The 15,772-nt window shown below is 37.0% G+C and overlaps 1 protein-coding gene across 10 annotated transcripts in view; it reads left to right on the top strand.

Annotated features, from left to right (window-relative positions):
* Window positions 1-14,866, top strand: part of C2CD5 (C2 calcium dependent domain containing 5) — a 66,127-nt gene extending 51,261 nt beyond the window's left edge. For 9 of the 10 annotated variants that reach the window (XM_017804786.1, XM_017804783.1, XM_017804784.1 and 6 more), the window contains 11 exons: window positions 167-230; window positions 2,113-2,174; window positions 2,640-2,738; window positions 3,195-3,284; window positions 4,091-4,178; window positions 5,215-5,301; window positions 7,057-7,107; window positions 8,102-8,203; window positions 9,044-9,234; window positions 12,349-12,495; window positions 13,190-14,866. In XM_017804786.1, the coding sequence (XP_017660275.1) occupies window positions 167-230; window positions 2,113-2,174; window positions 2,640-2,738; window positions 3,195-3,284; window positions 4,091-4,178; window positions 5,215-5,301; window positions 7,057-7,107; window positions 8,102-8,203; window positions 9,044-9,234; window positions 12,349-12,495; window positions 13,190-13,321 (1,113 nt within the window). In that variant the 3' untranslated portion in view covers window positions 13,322-14,866. The remainder of the gene's footprint in view (window positions 1-166; window positions 231-2,112; window positions 2,175-2,639; window positions 2,739-3,194; window positions 3,285-4,090; window positions 4,179-5,214; window positions 5,302-7,056; window positions 7,108-8,101; window positions 8,204-9,043; window positions 9,235-12,348; window positions 12,496-13,189) is intronic. The other variant, XM_017804791.1, reaches the window with a different exon arrangement.
* Window positions 14,867-15,772: the final 906 nt, after the last annotated feature.

Below are 15,772 nucleotides of genomic sequence, written 5' to 3'. Positions count from 1 at the left end.
TCATAGGCTGCTAGTTAAGATTCAGAGGTCTGGTTCATAGAATCCTTTTCAAAGAATCTCAGCCAAGCTGCCAGATACAGATCTTTTGATGACAGAATTTTTACATCTTTCTGAGACTTCTTACTGGCACAGCAACGTGATTTTCATCAATTATTCCTTTTTACAGATTGATGATACAGATGCAATGGAAGACGTACATTCTTTACTGACAGATGTTCCACCACCTTCTGGTACAGTTAAAACCTTATTTTTCTACTTTATAGTAGAAAAGGAAAAACTGGAATTAGTTTTATTAAAAATTATTTTAAAAAATGCCACAAGAACTGAAAATATTACTGTTTCTGAAGATTTTTGGACTGACTGACTAATTTTTAGGTTTCAAATCAGTTAAAGTAGAACAGAAAACTAATTATTGCCTTATATCAATCATCTTTATGCTATTTGTGGATGTATACATTTCTGTCATACCCTCCCTGATGGAACTTCTGGATGTGGAGAAGAGGTTAGTGTAGTTGTCCATTATATGGAAATTGCTCTGGACATTGGGTTGTCCTTGTCCTCCTTGTTGTCATTGTGAGTTTCCCCATGTTTCTATCAGCAAGTAACCGTTTCCTTTCTAATAACTGGTATAAGTGTTTATAATTTTAAGTCCTGTTGAGCTCAGAACTATCCTTGTCATAGTTATCTATTATTACCACCAAATCTTTTATTCCTCATTGATTATCCATTGTCCTGCTGCAGTTGAATTTACTACCCTAAAATAAGGCCACCAGCAGTCATCTCATTTTATCCTCTTTTGCAGATATGAATATGCTTGAAGCATAAAATCCTGAGTTACAGATGTCTCTTCTGTGAAAATGGAGAATTTATTTTGTCTCTCTTTTTCCAGTCTTATAATAATTGCATTTCCTTTAATGACACTTCATTCTTTTAGTTTGGTAAAGAGTCCTTGGTGAAGGAACTTACCATGTGCTTTCTGATGTCCCAAAAAGGCTGTTTCAGTCAGAGATCTTTTGTCTATATGCTTCTTGAGAGCTTGTGAGCTATGACTGTTCCTTAGGGAAGTCTTCTCAGCATCTCTGCAGTGTCTTGTTTTTCCTTCTGCCCATTAACTCCCTTTTCTGGAATAGCTGCTGTGGGCCAGTAAAAGAGATATCTGTATTAGGCAAATAATTAGTAGATCCCAGGCAGTAAGAGCTCCTCAGTACTTGAAGATTAAAGAATCCTCTCCTCTGGTAATGGAACAAGTTTAAGTTAAGAGCTCAATGCCATTTAGTCAGCTGTTTGATTTTTTTTTTTACCGTTTCTCTTGTTTATATGAATCTTTATTTTTCATTTACCCACTTATCTCCTTCAGACACATCTCTAAGATGGATTCTCTGATGGGAAATAAACATGAGACTGGTTTTCCACTATTGTGGAAAGCTCTACTTACATCAGTGGTGAACACTGATGTAAAAAAAAAAAGGGACATGTTTTCTGCTCTTGTGTTATCATCTCTTCATATTTTTTCCATATCTTACTTGATTCTTTCATATAATTTCTGCTTTTGATGTTCTGAAAGAAAATCTATTAATATTTATATCTTCTGCAAGCTGCTACACAATTTCTTTCTTTTCTAGCTTATTTTTTGCTTTTATATTGGCTCTACCAGATGGGCCTCTTTTCTGCTTATTTAGCTATATCTTCAGACTTTCAGCATTGCCTATTTGCTGTTTATAACTTTTCTTACTTTGCTGTTTAGTTATTTTTTTTTAAGTGCTGTTTATTTGCACTCAGTCTCTAGGTAGTTTCTTTACAGCATCTCTATGCTGTCTGTCAAAGGTTGGCTTTTCAGCTTTTCCTTTCACACCTTGTTGATAAATTTCCTCATTTGTACACAGTTTATCTATTAGAAATTAGGCAGAGCAGTTGTGGATTTTGGGTGTTTGCTCTCCCTTCAAGAATACTACATTTGTTTTTTGAATGTCAGTCTCATTTCTGGTGTGTTATTCAATATTCAAAACTACATGAGGGAAAATACTTTGCAAAACATTAAGGTCGCATGTTTCTTTAGAAGTATTTTTATATGTCAGTGGATAAAATAGAGTTTCCCAAATATTTTCTTCACAGGTTTTTACAGTTGCAACACGGAAATTATGCCTGGTATAAATAACTGGACACCGGAAATTCAAGTAAGGTTATTTATTCAAAGAAAATTGAAACTTTTTGCTAATTGTGTTGAAATATGCTCTAGTAATTGAAATATCTATTCGAGAGCACTACTTTTCAAAGATAAATTAAAAGGATACCCTTAGGTTGGAAATAAAAGTAGTGTTTTGGTAAGAAAAACAGGGTATGAGAACCTGTTTTTTCAGGGTTTTTTCGGTGCTGTTGTTTAACAGAGAACCTAATACAAAAATACAAAAGTCATTACAGTAAATATGAACTTCAAGATTTTAGACTTCATTAAGATCTTGACTAGATTTTGAAGCCTCTAAAACAGATTGTTGGCTGTGTTACTTAGCACGAGGTACTGAGTATGATAACATGTTATGCATTATTTTCCTTCTTTATTAATTTGTTTTGGTTTTAATATATTGGATAAAATATATTTCCTCATATTGGCAAAAAAAAATGTGTGCTTGTTTCTAATTCAGATGTTCACAGCAGTAAGAGTATCCAGATTAAGCAACATTAATCCAACAAATCAAACACTTAATAAGAACTTTAATGATCTCTGTGAGAATCTGTTGAAGGTAAGAATCTTATTTTAAATATTTTTTAATTGTTCAAATGGAAGCAAAGTAAAATTATACTATACTGAATTATGCTATACATTTTTCATAATTACTTTTTGAAATTAGACTACAAAGTGTCTGTAATTAGTTTGTAAGTTGCTCTAGAACTAAATTCAGCCTTTTTAGTATATTAAGGATTTCCAAAGCTTTTTGAATTTGAAGGAGTCCTGGCATTCTGTCCTGACTTTTCACACATGTAATTCTTCTTCAAGAAAAAATTAATACGGAATCACAGAAGCAAATAGGTTGGAAAAGATCCCTGAGATTTGAGTCCAACCTTTGACCAAACACCACCATGTCAACTAGACATATGATTACACAACTTCTGCTATGAGAAGAGTTTTGATTCTTAATTTCTCTGCAATAAACCATAGATTTGTTTTTCGAGTAACACAAATATCTTGTCTTCAACAGAGCTTGTATTTTAAACTCCGATCTATGGTTCCCTGCTGTCTTTGCCATGTAAACTTCACAGTTGCTCTACCAGAGGATGAATTAGTTCAGGTGAGTGAACTGCTGCTTTTGACTTTCAGATTGTAGGCATGGCAGTCTGGGCCTTTAATTGGTGTTTGCTGCTCAGAGTGAACTGGGCTATGATTTGATTTACTTGTATGTCTGGTGAATTCGGAAGTAAAACTCAACAGTTCATTCTTTTTCTTCACTGAACATTATGGCCTTGAGTTCACCAGTTTTGGTCCCATCTCCCTGCTCAAGCAGGATCATCCCCAGAGCACATGGCACAGGATTGTGTCCAGACAGTTCTGAAATATCCCCAGTGAGGAAGACTCCACACCCTCTTTGGGCAGCCTGTTCTATTGCACAGGAGAGAAGTTCTTCCTCATGTTCAAGTGGAACTTCCTGTGCATCACTTTCTGCTTGTTGCTGTCATTGTAATTGTCTCATTTTTTTTCTTGCCATTTCAAGATGATGTGTTGTATTTTCATTATTTTTAGACAATATGGTGTTGGGTTTTTTTTAGAAGTATAGCATCATTCTTGCATTCAGGTAAACATAATTTTCTCTTACAAAATTAATTTTAATGATTTTTTAATGTCTGTTCACCAAGAAAAAGGAAAGAACTGATGAACAAATCCACAAATGTGGGACAAACACTATCAGGCATATGATCTAACAACAGACCTTACTATTACCTTTTAGGCTCTGCTGTTGAGGGTTTTAATGGGTATGCTCAGATGATTTTTTTCCCCCCCCATATTCTGTTTCTGTGCAAAAAGCTGCTTGTTTTCAAAATTATTTTTGCAGATTGCACAAGATATTAAGTTACCTAATAAGCTATTTTTGATTTTTAGATTGCAGTCACAGCTGTTGCAATTACATATGACAAAAACCAAGCGTTACAAGCCAACAAAGCCCCTACAGAAAAGTCACAACAAAGAGGTAAATATTGTGAGGCATATAAAGAAAAGAGATAGTATTTTTCTTTCTTTTTTTTTTTCCCCCAGTACTTAATGAGTCTGCATTTTAATTTCAGTTACATATAAATATTTTTACAGGGAGGTTCTTTCAAAACATAGAGGTTTTTTAGAGTTCATGTACTTACCTCCAGCAGGATGACTTACTTATCAACTGTTAGGTATTTGCTTTACTTACAGTAACACAAAGATAAAATTTGCTATTTCCTTATTCCATCTACCATATTTCTTGGATTATTTTTAACTAAAGAATCAGTGTAACCAGATGATGACATTTCCATTGTATTTTGAAACGTAGTGTAAGTCATCAGAGAATATTTGTTCTTATAGGCACCAAATTTTGCCCTTACTTCAAGAAAGTAGAAAATAAATTATTCATAATACTTAAAGAAAAAAACCTTCTGAAAACCCTTAAGCAGGTCAGTAATGGTTTTGGAGATCAGTGAAGCATATGGAATATGGAGGGAGTAGAAGAGACTACTATAATCTGCATATGTCCTCTTGCTAATGAAGCACCATCTTCTGCTAGAAATGTATATATGCAATCTGGAAATGGGAATTCAGACAAAATTTTAAAGATGCTAGATTCTGAGGAATGGAATTAGGTAGTGGACAGAGCCATATGCTTCTAAAACATTAGTTATAGCTGACTTCTTCAGCATATTGTTTTCTTTCATGTGAAATAAATCCAAATGTTAATTTTTACTGTAATGTTTGGCTGACATATATCCAACTGCAGAATCAAAACTAAAATGCATGAATTGGTATTTTTTCCTAAAAATACTAAATCAAATCCTGTTCAATGGAACACAGGTTCTGTTCAGTGTTGCAGCTGGATTTATTGTCAGACACCTAACTGTCCCTACAGAACTACATAACTATTTGCATATGCTGAAAAAATCTGTTCCACTCAGACCTGACTAAATTGAATCTGCTAATTATTAATTGCAAATCTTATTTTGGGGGTTAATTATCAATTGGGAATGTTTTCATTGTTGAAGCATCTACAGATAATGAAGAACAGCTACAATTTCCATTGGAACTTTGCTCTGATCCACTTGCTTCTCAACCATTCTCTCCAGCTAAAGGTCAGTTAAGTGGAGGAATGTTAAACTATTGTTTTTAATTGATTTTTGGGTTCTGATCTTTCATGGTTGCTATGGCTTTAAAATATCTGTACTTTCACATGCTTTAAATATTCTTTGCTACCTAAGCATAATGGATATATTTACTTTTGAAGTCAAATTTTTTGACTTGCATAGGATGGGTTGGCTAATAATTCTATTGGGTTTTTTATAGATTTCCTGTAGCAGTTCTATCTTTCCACTTAGAATATTGAAAATGCTACAAACCACTGGGTGTTTGGTGTCATTTGACTTAGTTATAAATTACCTAATAATTAGGCTTGCTGCATACTGCTTTGCTTCTGTAAATGGCCCATGGAAAGTACATCTGTCTTCTCAGCCTCAGATAATTAATCTGATTGTTTTCATGGTGGGGAATACTTTATTTAGCAAGTACTGGTTGCATGCTGATTTTTTTTTTTTTTAAGTGAAAGGAGCCTAAACTTGTATAGTTAATAATTTGTACAGTGCAGCACAACAGCTGCTTTGTTTTACCTGAGATAGAGCAGCATTTCAAGAATGGTTGTCACAGTTTTTTTACAACTGCATGAAAAAATCAGGTGGTCATTCACTGAAATCAACCATCTTTACTTCCTTCTCCACTGTTGGATTATCTACTCACCAAAATAGCTACCTAAAGGAAATTTAGTATCTGTGAATTACTGTAAATCTTTTTTTACTAAGATGTTCAAGAGCTCCTTTTCTTTGCCCATTACATCAGTTGTATAAAGAAAGGTACCTGTCACATTTACATGTACTTTCAGAGGTCATATTAATTTCAGCAATAATATTCTCGTTGTTTTGCAATTTTTTTAAGGCGTTTGCATGTGCTTAGCTTTTAATTGGTCACATTGTGATACTGTTGACCTTTTATTTTCAAAAGGAGGAGCTATCCAGAAATATTCAGACACTGGAGAGTGTCTGTCCCTGTTAGTGGACTGTGTTACCTGTGTACTGGGCACTGACCAGTGGAGGGCAGCCTGTTTCCATGTATCCCTTTTCCTGATGTTCTTCACATTCCATCTCGTGCTGTACACAGCCTTAGAGCTTTTCAGCTGGATAACTATTCCATCTGTCATTTCTTCACATCTAGAGTCGAGCTTTCATTATAGTTACATTTACTTAGCAGCTTATTTAATATATTCCTACTTTTCTGTGGGATTGTTGTTTTAGAAATATTTGTGTACAACCTTATACAATAATGAATTTTAATAAATAATCATGTTAAAATTACAAGATAGATTTGGTAAAGTTAATTGTTTATAGTAATTCTGTCCCTATCAAAGCACATAGGATACTATATAGACAGGGGGTTTTTTATTTTGTACTGTAATTTTTTTATAAGAATCATAGAATTGTTTGGGTTGGAAGGGACCTTAAGGCTCATCCAGTTCCAACCCCCTGCCATGGGCAGGGCCACCTTTCACTAGACCAGGTTGCTCATAGCCTCATCTAACCTGGGCTTGAACACTTCCAGGGATGGGGCATCCACAACTTCTCTGGGCAACCTGTGCCAGTGTCTCACCGCTCTCACAGGAAAGATTTTTTCCTAATATCTAATCTAAACCTACTCTATTCCAGTTTGAAGCCATTTGCCCTTGTCCTGTCATTGCATGCCCTTGTAAATAGTCTCTCTCTATCTTTCTTGAAAGCTGCTGTCCTGTACTGTGTGACTCTGCTTAATATATTCTCTGAACAGACTTAATTTTGTCTTATTAGAAACCTTGGAGGGTGCAAGCTCCCACACAGGTATTCCTGCTGCTCAGAGAGGTGAGTTTACTTTATTTAGCTGTATGCCAGCACGGAAAGAGCATTCTTGGGATATTGGTATACTCTTTTTGGATGTGTCTTAATCCAGGAAGCGTTTACTAGTTAACTGAGAATGCATGCTCTGGTGTGGCTTAATGATATCGTGATATTTTGATGTGTTTTTTAATGACAAAAGTCAGATTTGTTAATAATAAGTGTCTCTCTGTCAGATATATTGAATACCACTTTATCTGACAGAAAATGATTTCCCCGAAAGAGCTGTTTTGCTTGTCTTAATTTGAAGTTAGCATGTGTTCCTTCCGTTTCTTCAGGGTAATGAAGAAACGGTGTTTGCAAACCCTTTTTTTTTTTTTAAAAGATATGCAAACACTCCTGCAACTAATACCAAAAAGTCATAGCAGAAACAACTCTTACTACTTATTGTAATGATAATTGGAGGGGGTGTTGGAGGGAGGATGTTGGGGCAAGAAGACAGCGTTTTGTAAGAATTCATTTGTGTTTAAAACCGAGGTGTTGTTTCAGCTTATCCTCATCACCAAAGCTTTTTTTTCAGTCTGTAGGTTAGTTATTGATAAAGACAGTTGGAAGTTTCAATTATGACCAGCAGCTCTTTGTGAGGAAAAGAACAGCAATGAAAATTGAAATTAAAAAAGGCTTAAAATAAAGTTAAAGAAACCAGAACTTAATACCTAAACTGAGATTAAAAAAAACCTAATCTAGCATAAGTCGTTAATGACTGTATTTGCATGTTTTTTCAGTGATGAAGTCCCAGTCAGGCAGTTGGTTCAGAGCTGGGACATCACCAGAAATCGGTATACTGGTTTGGACAAGTCCAAACCTCTACTGTAACTTTTCCTTTAAACAGACCTGGAAAGGGATGGTTGTTCTCTCTCAGTAATTGCTTCCTCAAAAGGAGCATTGAGATGAGCAAGAGACATCATCCATATTTTTTTTCTGTTTTTTTTTTCTTTTGTTTTTCTGTCTGTGTTTTCAGCAACGTCAGTTGATTACAGTTCCTTTGCAGACAGATGCAACAACTGGATAGAGCTCATTAAACTGAAAGCTCAGACCATAAGGCGCGGATCAATTAAGACAAGTAGGCGGCTGTTTCTACCACGTTATGATAATCTGAGACATATCTCTGATTTCCCAGTGGTGACTAGTGGAGTTCCCTGCCCAGCAGTAGCATTGCAGATCGCGTGTAGAATGAATTCTGAGTGTGAAAACTGCCGACATTGTTGACGTCTCTGTAAGCTCCCGTAGGGTTTATGAACCAGTAGCATAAAAAGCCAAATGTAGCATTTCTTGTTCACTTAGTAAAAATTAGCTCTCGATAAATGTGTACGCCTACTAATTGTATAACATACACTGCATGGATGTAGGTGTATGTATGATCTTGGAAAATTTGGGGTGAGAAACAGGAAGCAATCACCAAGGTGACAGTCAAGGCAATGGTCACTAAATTAGCAAGTGGTGAGTTGTTTTTTAGTAGTTTCTTTGGCCACAGGTCTGACTATCTTGCTTAAATTAGCAGAGATTAATACCTGTTTTAATGGAAAATGCTGCACTGGGGAAACACAACAACTTTCACACTTCCTGTAATTTGTTCCTCCAGCAGAATACGTATTTCAAAATGTTGGCACTTTTTTCTTTACCTTCACTTTATAACTGATTGTTGTACGTGCAGCTGCTCGCCTCAATGTTTTCCTTTGCAGGAATGCCACTCTCCCAAATAAATGCCATTTCAGCTTTTTGTCTCCTTTTGCATGCTTTGCATGATGATTTTCCTTTCTCACGTGGTATGGCTGAGCATCACAGGCAGCTGAATGTTGTCACCAAGCTATTTGGAAACCATAAAGAAGAGTTTTTTGTGTTTTGGGCAACGGTGGTCGATCCTGATAGTTACTTTCTCCTGTTTTTTTCCCCATCTCTTTAGCTGCTTCACTTGATAAAGCAAGTCCACTGGCTGAGGGATACTTACGGCACCGTTCCGTTCCGTCGTGCACCAATTCTACCGTCTCAGTTGTTAAGATGACACCTCTTTCTTTTCTGCCTGGGGCTAAAATAACCAAATACCTTGGGATAATCAACATGTTTTTTATACGAGAAACCACTTCTTTGCGTGAGGTGAGCTGTGTGCCCAGGGATTTTTTGTTAATTGCAATAATCAAGGGTAGATATCTGGAGAGTTTTGAGTTGAAGTATGGCACAGCCAGGGAGCAGGATTTGTGTCACTTGAGGGCACGTGCTGAGTGGGGAGTAAGTTCCATTGCACTGTTCTTGTTGAACACACAGAGCTGCTTCGTGTTTGGCAACGTTAGGAAAGGGTTACTTAACCATTGCCATTGCTGTTCAGTTGGATATAATACTAAACCAACGAGTTCCTAGACAGAACTGTATGGAAAAAATGGATCTTTTGACCAAAGTGATAGTTGGGATCATTTGAACCCAAACCAGAGATTAAGTTAAATGCTAAAAGAAATAAATTCATAGAATCACAGGTCCCTTCCCTGGGTTGGAAGGGACCTTAAAGATCATCTAGTTCCAAACCCCTACCATCAGACCAAATCATCCATTCTTCTCTCTTTTAGCAAGCTCAATGATTAACTTTCACAGCGTATTTGGATTTTAAAATTCTTTGGTTAACACAAGGTTACTCATGTTGTAGGTAACTGTTGTGCTGATTTTTACCACTGCATTCCGTGCATTCTCTGTAAAAAACCTCTGTGTGATGAATGTCAAAAAGTATGCCATGGAGTCTATAACCACACAACCAGGTTACAGCTGTAGCCAGTGATACTCAAACACTGATCTCCAGTCTGGGTCTGGAAAACAAATAATCCTCTGAGGATGCCAAAATGCAAGCCATGTTCCTTATAATTTTCATATCCTTTGGGGAAGTAGCTGCATCTTTCTGCTTTTGGCCACAAGTACCTCTTGCCTGGTTTGTCAGTGCTGAAGGGGGTGCTGTTTCTTAATGATTACACATGGATAAAATCAGAGAGCAGATGTTAATAAAGCTGATCAGCCTTCATGAGAAGGAGCTGTGAGCTCTCTAGAGAAATTTTGGTCAGACAAACTTTTGTTTGGATTTTGCAAGTTACAGCCCCTTTTAACTTGGGAAATCTATGTGTGAGAAGGACAGTATTTTCAAAAGGTTGTATGGTCAGAGCAGGGAAATGGTTATGTGACATTTCTATATGAAGTGCAGCTTCTGTAGATAAAAGTTCGGTAGCTGATAAGCGGCTTTGGTAACTGTCATAGTAGATCCCAACACAGATGGGTTGCTCAAGAATTTGATTCAGCTCCTCCATGAAGTTGGGACAGTTGTACAGTCTCTGGGATACTGTCAGTGTGCTGTTTCCAGCACCCAGGGCAGCTCATTTAAATTGCTTCAGCTACACAGGCTGTGGTACAAACCAGTCGAAACACTGGTTGCACAGTGTTGCCCTGAGGCTGTAACAGAGTCAGAACAGAGCACTTGTTATATCCAACTCCAGCAATGTGTTTCAGGTCCCACAGGAAAGTAATTAGCAGCATTTCTGTTGTTATTGCTTACAGAATATTGAGGCCCTGTGAATGCTTTCATAGGCTGAAATGTGTACCAGAATCAAAAATGAATAATAATTTAAAGTCTGATTGATCCAATAATTTTAGGGTTTGCTGTTTACAGGTGGGTATTTTTAATCTTTTTGTTACTTGCTGTCATTAAACTTTGTATTAGGCTTATAATGTATTTTTTTCCCTATCGGTCGCTGTAACTGTTAAAAAAGTAGAAAAAAATCAAAATTTCATGAGAACGATAAACTTGCATTGAATTTTGATTTTTGTCTGCAGTTGACTTCATTCCTGCTTTATGCTAGGATTGATAAAGTTATACTTGCCCTTTTGTTTATAAATGTTCATCCAGGATCTGTTTTTTTTAATGTCTTTGTGAATCTGTTCAAGGTAGATTATACTTCTTCCAGTAGATATGAGTACAGCCCATATAAGTTCAGCTTAGTTCAATCTCCTCTTCTGCCTGCCTCTTTCATTTTCACCAGTGACACACACACACACACACATGTGGGAAGTCTTGGTGGTCTTGCTTTTCATTTTGAAATTTTACAGATATTTTGAACCAATAGTGAACTCTTGTTTGATCAGTTCATTTTCATAGTTTTTTTCTGTGGATTTTTATTTTTTTGGTTGGTTGCCTGGTTGGTGTATGTTTTTCCTCACTGTGTAGTTGTTCACATTCTTTCATAAGGGTTATCTAGGAAAGTCCATACTTTGTTGTTTTCCTTCTCCTTTCACATCATTTTAAATTATTCAACTTGGCACCAAAGAAGTAAAAATTCCCCACAAGCACCATCAAGTCAAAAAAATTAATGAAATGGGATGGCTAGAAGTTCCTTTGGGCTTCAAGGAGGAAAATAAAATAAATAAATAGCTTGAATAGCTCAAGTCTCTGCTCTGTCCCTTGCTTACTTTTTATTTTGAAGGATCATTTCTTTACTGAGTGTTGAGAACTAATGACAGTCATTAACATACATGAAGTTGGAGTGATCAGAGGTAATGGCCACTCCTTACTGGTAATTTCCAGTAAGTCTAAATCTTTTTAATCCTCAGTATGAATTATTCTTTATTTGATTTCCAGTTATCAAAAAAAAAAAAGGGCAGTATCCTTCCTGATGAAAGAATAAAGTTGTTATTGAACTGTCATTGGAATGTTAAATGTTCCTGCAGAGGTGTAGGAATGTCTGAAAAGCATGAGTATATGTAATATACTGACTGCAGAGAATGAGTCACAAACGAATAACCTACTTGTCATACTTTTCCTCAGACAGTAAGTTCATAGAATCACAGAATGGTTTGGATTTGGTTGGATACTAAAGATCCAACCCCCTGGCATGGGCAGGGAGACCTTCCACTAGACCAGGTTTTTCAAAGCCACATCCAACCAGGGATGGGGCACCCACACCTTCTCTGGGATGAATTTCTTCCTAATATCTAATCTACTCTTTGTCAGAGTGTGAAGCTATTCCCCCTTGTCCTGTCACTCCAGGCTCTTTTAAATAGTCTCTCTCCATCTGATCTTTAACTGTGAGCAGCTAAACAGTGAATAGCTTTTAACTTCTCTGCAATACACCATTTAGGATGCACTGAAATATTCAGCTTATAAATATTTAAGAAAAGTATTCAGCATCTTGTATCTAGACCTAACATAACATGTAATATATATATTTTTTTCCATTTTAGGAGGGTGGTGTCAGTGGTTTTCTCCATGCTTTTATTGCTGAAGTGTTTGCAATGGTGAGAGCTCACGTTGCAGCTCTAGGGGGGAATGCAGTTGTCTCCTACATAATGAAGCAGTGTGTTTTCATGGAGAATCCAAACAAAAATCAGGTAAATTATGATGTGAAGTAACAGTGCTGTTGTGATTAGTATGATGCAAATACACATTTGGTGTATTTAAAAACCAGCAGCTCTGGAGAGCCGTGTCTGCATAACACTTCTGGATATCTTGTGATAATGTTTGAAGAAGCCAAGAGACTTCTCGAACACCTGCCTTAACACAAAATTAGGAATATGCTTCAGAAATACCCAGATGGGTAAAAATTCTGAGTTTACTAGAATGAAGTAAATTGCAGGAAACAGTTGCACAGTAGTGCTGAACTTACTTAGTTTTCCTGTTGTTGCAGTGCAGGATTTTCATCCAAACTCCCTGTAAAAATACCTGGAGTTGCTGATGTAAAATGCTTCATTTTGTGCATAAAGGGACAAAGCCTTATTAGTAACGACTAACAATTGAATACAATTGTTTTGGCAAATGAAATATGTTCAAAACAGTAGTAAAAGCAAGTACAGCTACCCAGATATTTCATTTGTGGTGTCTTACAAGACTCCACCTGCGTGTTTGATAGCACACAAGTGAGTGAATATAAAAGAAAACATGGCACAGATTGCTTCACTAATGAATTCTAATGATTTGCCTTTCTCCTGCTCCCCATGGACTTTTCTGTGTTTTTATATATAGCAGATATAAGTAAACATAAAATAGTTTAATAGTTTGGTAACTGGGTATTGTCTTTTTTCCCAGGCTCAGTGTTTAATAAATGTCAGTGGCGACGCCGTCATATTTGTCCGTGAGTCTGAGCTGGAAATGTTACCAGCACAGCCTTCTACGGCTGTTCCTCAGCCCACAAGTTCTGCAGGAGATGTCACAACATGAAGACAGAAAAAGTGGAATAGTCTCTGCCAAATATGAAGATTATTTAAAAGTGTGGGAATGTTTAGGTTTGCATCTTCAAAATCAGTCTCCGTAACATTCATAACCAAAATCCAAGACAATCACCTTTTTTTTTTTTTTTGTGGTTTAACTTTATGTAAGAGTCAGGGCAGGGTACTGGCTGGTGTGCACTGGTTCCTTTGTTGCAATTCCAGGCTGCAGTGAAACCTAGGGAGCAAGTGAAGCACTGATAAGAGTGTGGATTAGAATAGCAGGCATCACATGGAACTGTGGAATTAAGCAAAAATTCTGTTGTATTTTTGAGCTGTTCAACAGGACCACAGTAAGTTGTAATTCAGAACCACTTCTGAAGTTGGGTGTCATATGAGCTGACTTTCTGTTCAAGGTGGGAAGGAGGTGATTGTGTTAGCAGCCTTTGTCCAAGGACCAAGAGATTTGTATCCAGGCCAAGAAAATGCAGGCTGGAGCCTGAATTTCCCTTGGACTGTAGAGTGTGAAGAGGAAAAAGCAGCACCAAAAAGTCACAGTTTAAATTTCTGCACAATAAAACTATTTTTTCCTTTTTTCTTTTTTTTTTCTTTTTTTTTTTTTAATGTTGGGGTTTTTGTTTTGTTTTTATTTCTGTGGACTGTTTGTGAACTGCTGGCTTATTTTTTTTATAATCATTACTATACAGCAGATGTTTGGGGTGGGTATTTGAGAGAGTTTTTTTAATTTTTTGTTTTGTTTTGGTTTTTTGCTTTTGTTTTGGTTTTGTTTGTTTGGGTTTTTGTTTGTTTGTTGTTTGTTTGGGGTTTTTGGTTTTTGTTTTCGTTTTTTGTTTTTTTTTCGTTTTTTGTTCTTTGTTTTTAAAAAGCTGCTAGACCACAGTGCAGTGTTCCTGGGCATGTCTATCACGGGGAAAAAAAAAAAGAACAAAAAGTTCCAAAGTGTGTTTGGTGCTATTAAATGATGTTCACTTCAATATTGACAAAACAAGTCTTTCTGTTATTTAAGGTTTTGTAGAAGAATTGTCCTGAGGTTCATTTTCTTAAGGCATGAATGATCTCTTGCAAGGATGACATAAACTGTCCCCCAAAAGTCAGTTGTGCAGAGGTTATTCTGCAGCTTCCTTCCCATTAAACATGTGGGAAATGCCTGGCTGATTGGACATTGGTTTATGTCTGTGACACTGGTTTCTGCAGGTTGGTTTTGTGAAGGGGGTTTTGTTTGGGGTTTCCTGTTTGGTTTTGTTCTTTTCCAGTGGAAATGAAGGTACTGCAAAGAAAGGACATTTGTCGTTTCCAGTAAATGTCTGAAAGGTGGTGATATTTTAATGTTAAAAAAAATGCAAACTTTGATTTGAAGATGCATTCTTACTTAATTCTGACAATATCGTACATGGAACTTGAACAAAGGTGTAAACTTGAATGTAAATATTCTGTTTAGTGTTGAAATTATACAATGGCATGATTATTTGTTAAAACTAATTATTTCATTGTAAATGAGCATGAAAATCATTCTTGCACAATAAATTTCTTTATAAAATTTATTGCCTTTTTATGTGTGGGATAGGTAAATGTGTAATGATGTAATACCTACTAAAGATGTCCCACCCTGATTCTCCTCAGAGGAATGTTTTTTTGTATAGAATGTTACAACATCATTTGTATCCTGGGCTGAAAATTGTATCCTTGGCTGCATCCAAAGCAGCGTGGGCACCAGATGAGGGGGGGATTCTGCCCCTCTGCTCTGGCACCTGCAGTGCTGCTTCCAGCCCTGGGGGGTCCCCAGCACAGGAAGGACATGGACCTGTTGGAGCAAGTCCAGAGGAGGCCACCAAGGTGGTCAGAGGGATGGAGCACCTCTCCTGTGAGGAAAGGCTGAGAGAGTTGGGATTGTTCAGCCTGGAAAAGAGAAGGCTTTGCAGTGACCTAATTGGGGCTTTCCAGTACCTGGAGGGAGTCCACAAGAGAGATGGAGAGAGACTACTTACTGGAGTGACAGGACAAGGGGGAATGGCTTCAAACTGAAAGATTTTGAGTAGGTTTAGATTAGATACTAGGAAAAAGTTCCTTACTGTGAGACTGGTGAGGCACTGGAACAGGTTGCCCAAAGAAGTTGTGGCTGCCCCATCCCTAGAAGTGTTCAGGTTGGGTGGAGCTCTGAGCAGCATGGTCTAATGGAAGCTGTCCCTACCAATGGTGGGGACAACCCCCAACACCCACCCCAACAACCCCTGAACACCCTCCTCAACACCAGCCCCCCAACTGATGAACTTTGAGGTCCCTTGCACCCCCAACCATTCTATGATCCTACAATTCTGATATTTTGGAAAATTAATTACCCTTTGTATTTGAAGTGTTTGAATTCGGTCCTTACCAGAACACGTCACTAATACACTTAATCAGCTTTTCAATTTCTGCAGCTGTTGCAACCAAAGCTGCCATGAAT

The sequence above is a fragment of the Lepidothrix coronata genome, unplaced genomic scaffold (genome assembly GCF_001604755.1).
Source record: "Lepidothrix coronata isolate B3197 unplaced genomic scaffold, Lepidothrix_coronata-1.0 Scaffold10, whole genome shotgun sequence".
Taxonomy (NCBI): Eukaryota; Metazoa; Chordata; class Aves; order Passeriformes; family Pipridae; genus Lepidothrix; species Lepidothrix coronata.
Note: the sequence above shows the minus strand (reverse complement) of the source record. Positions and strands in the feature narration are given on the sequence as shown.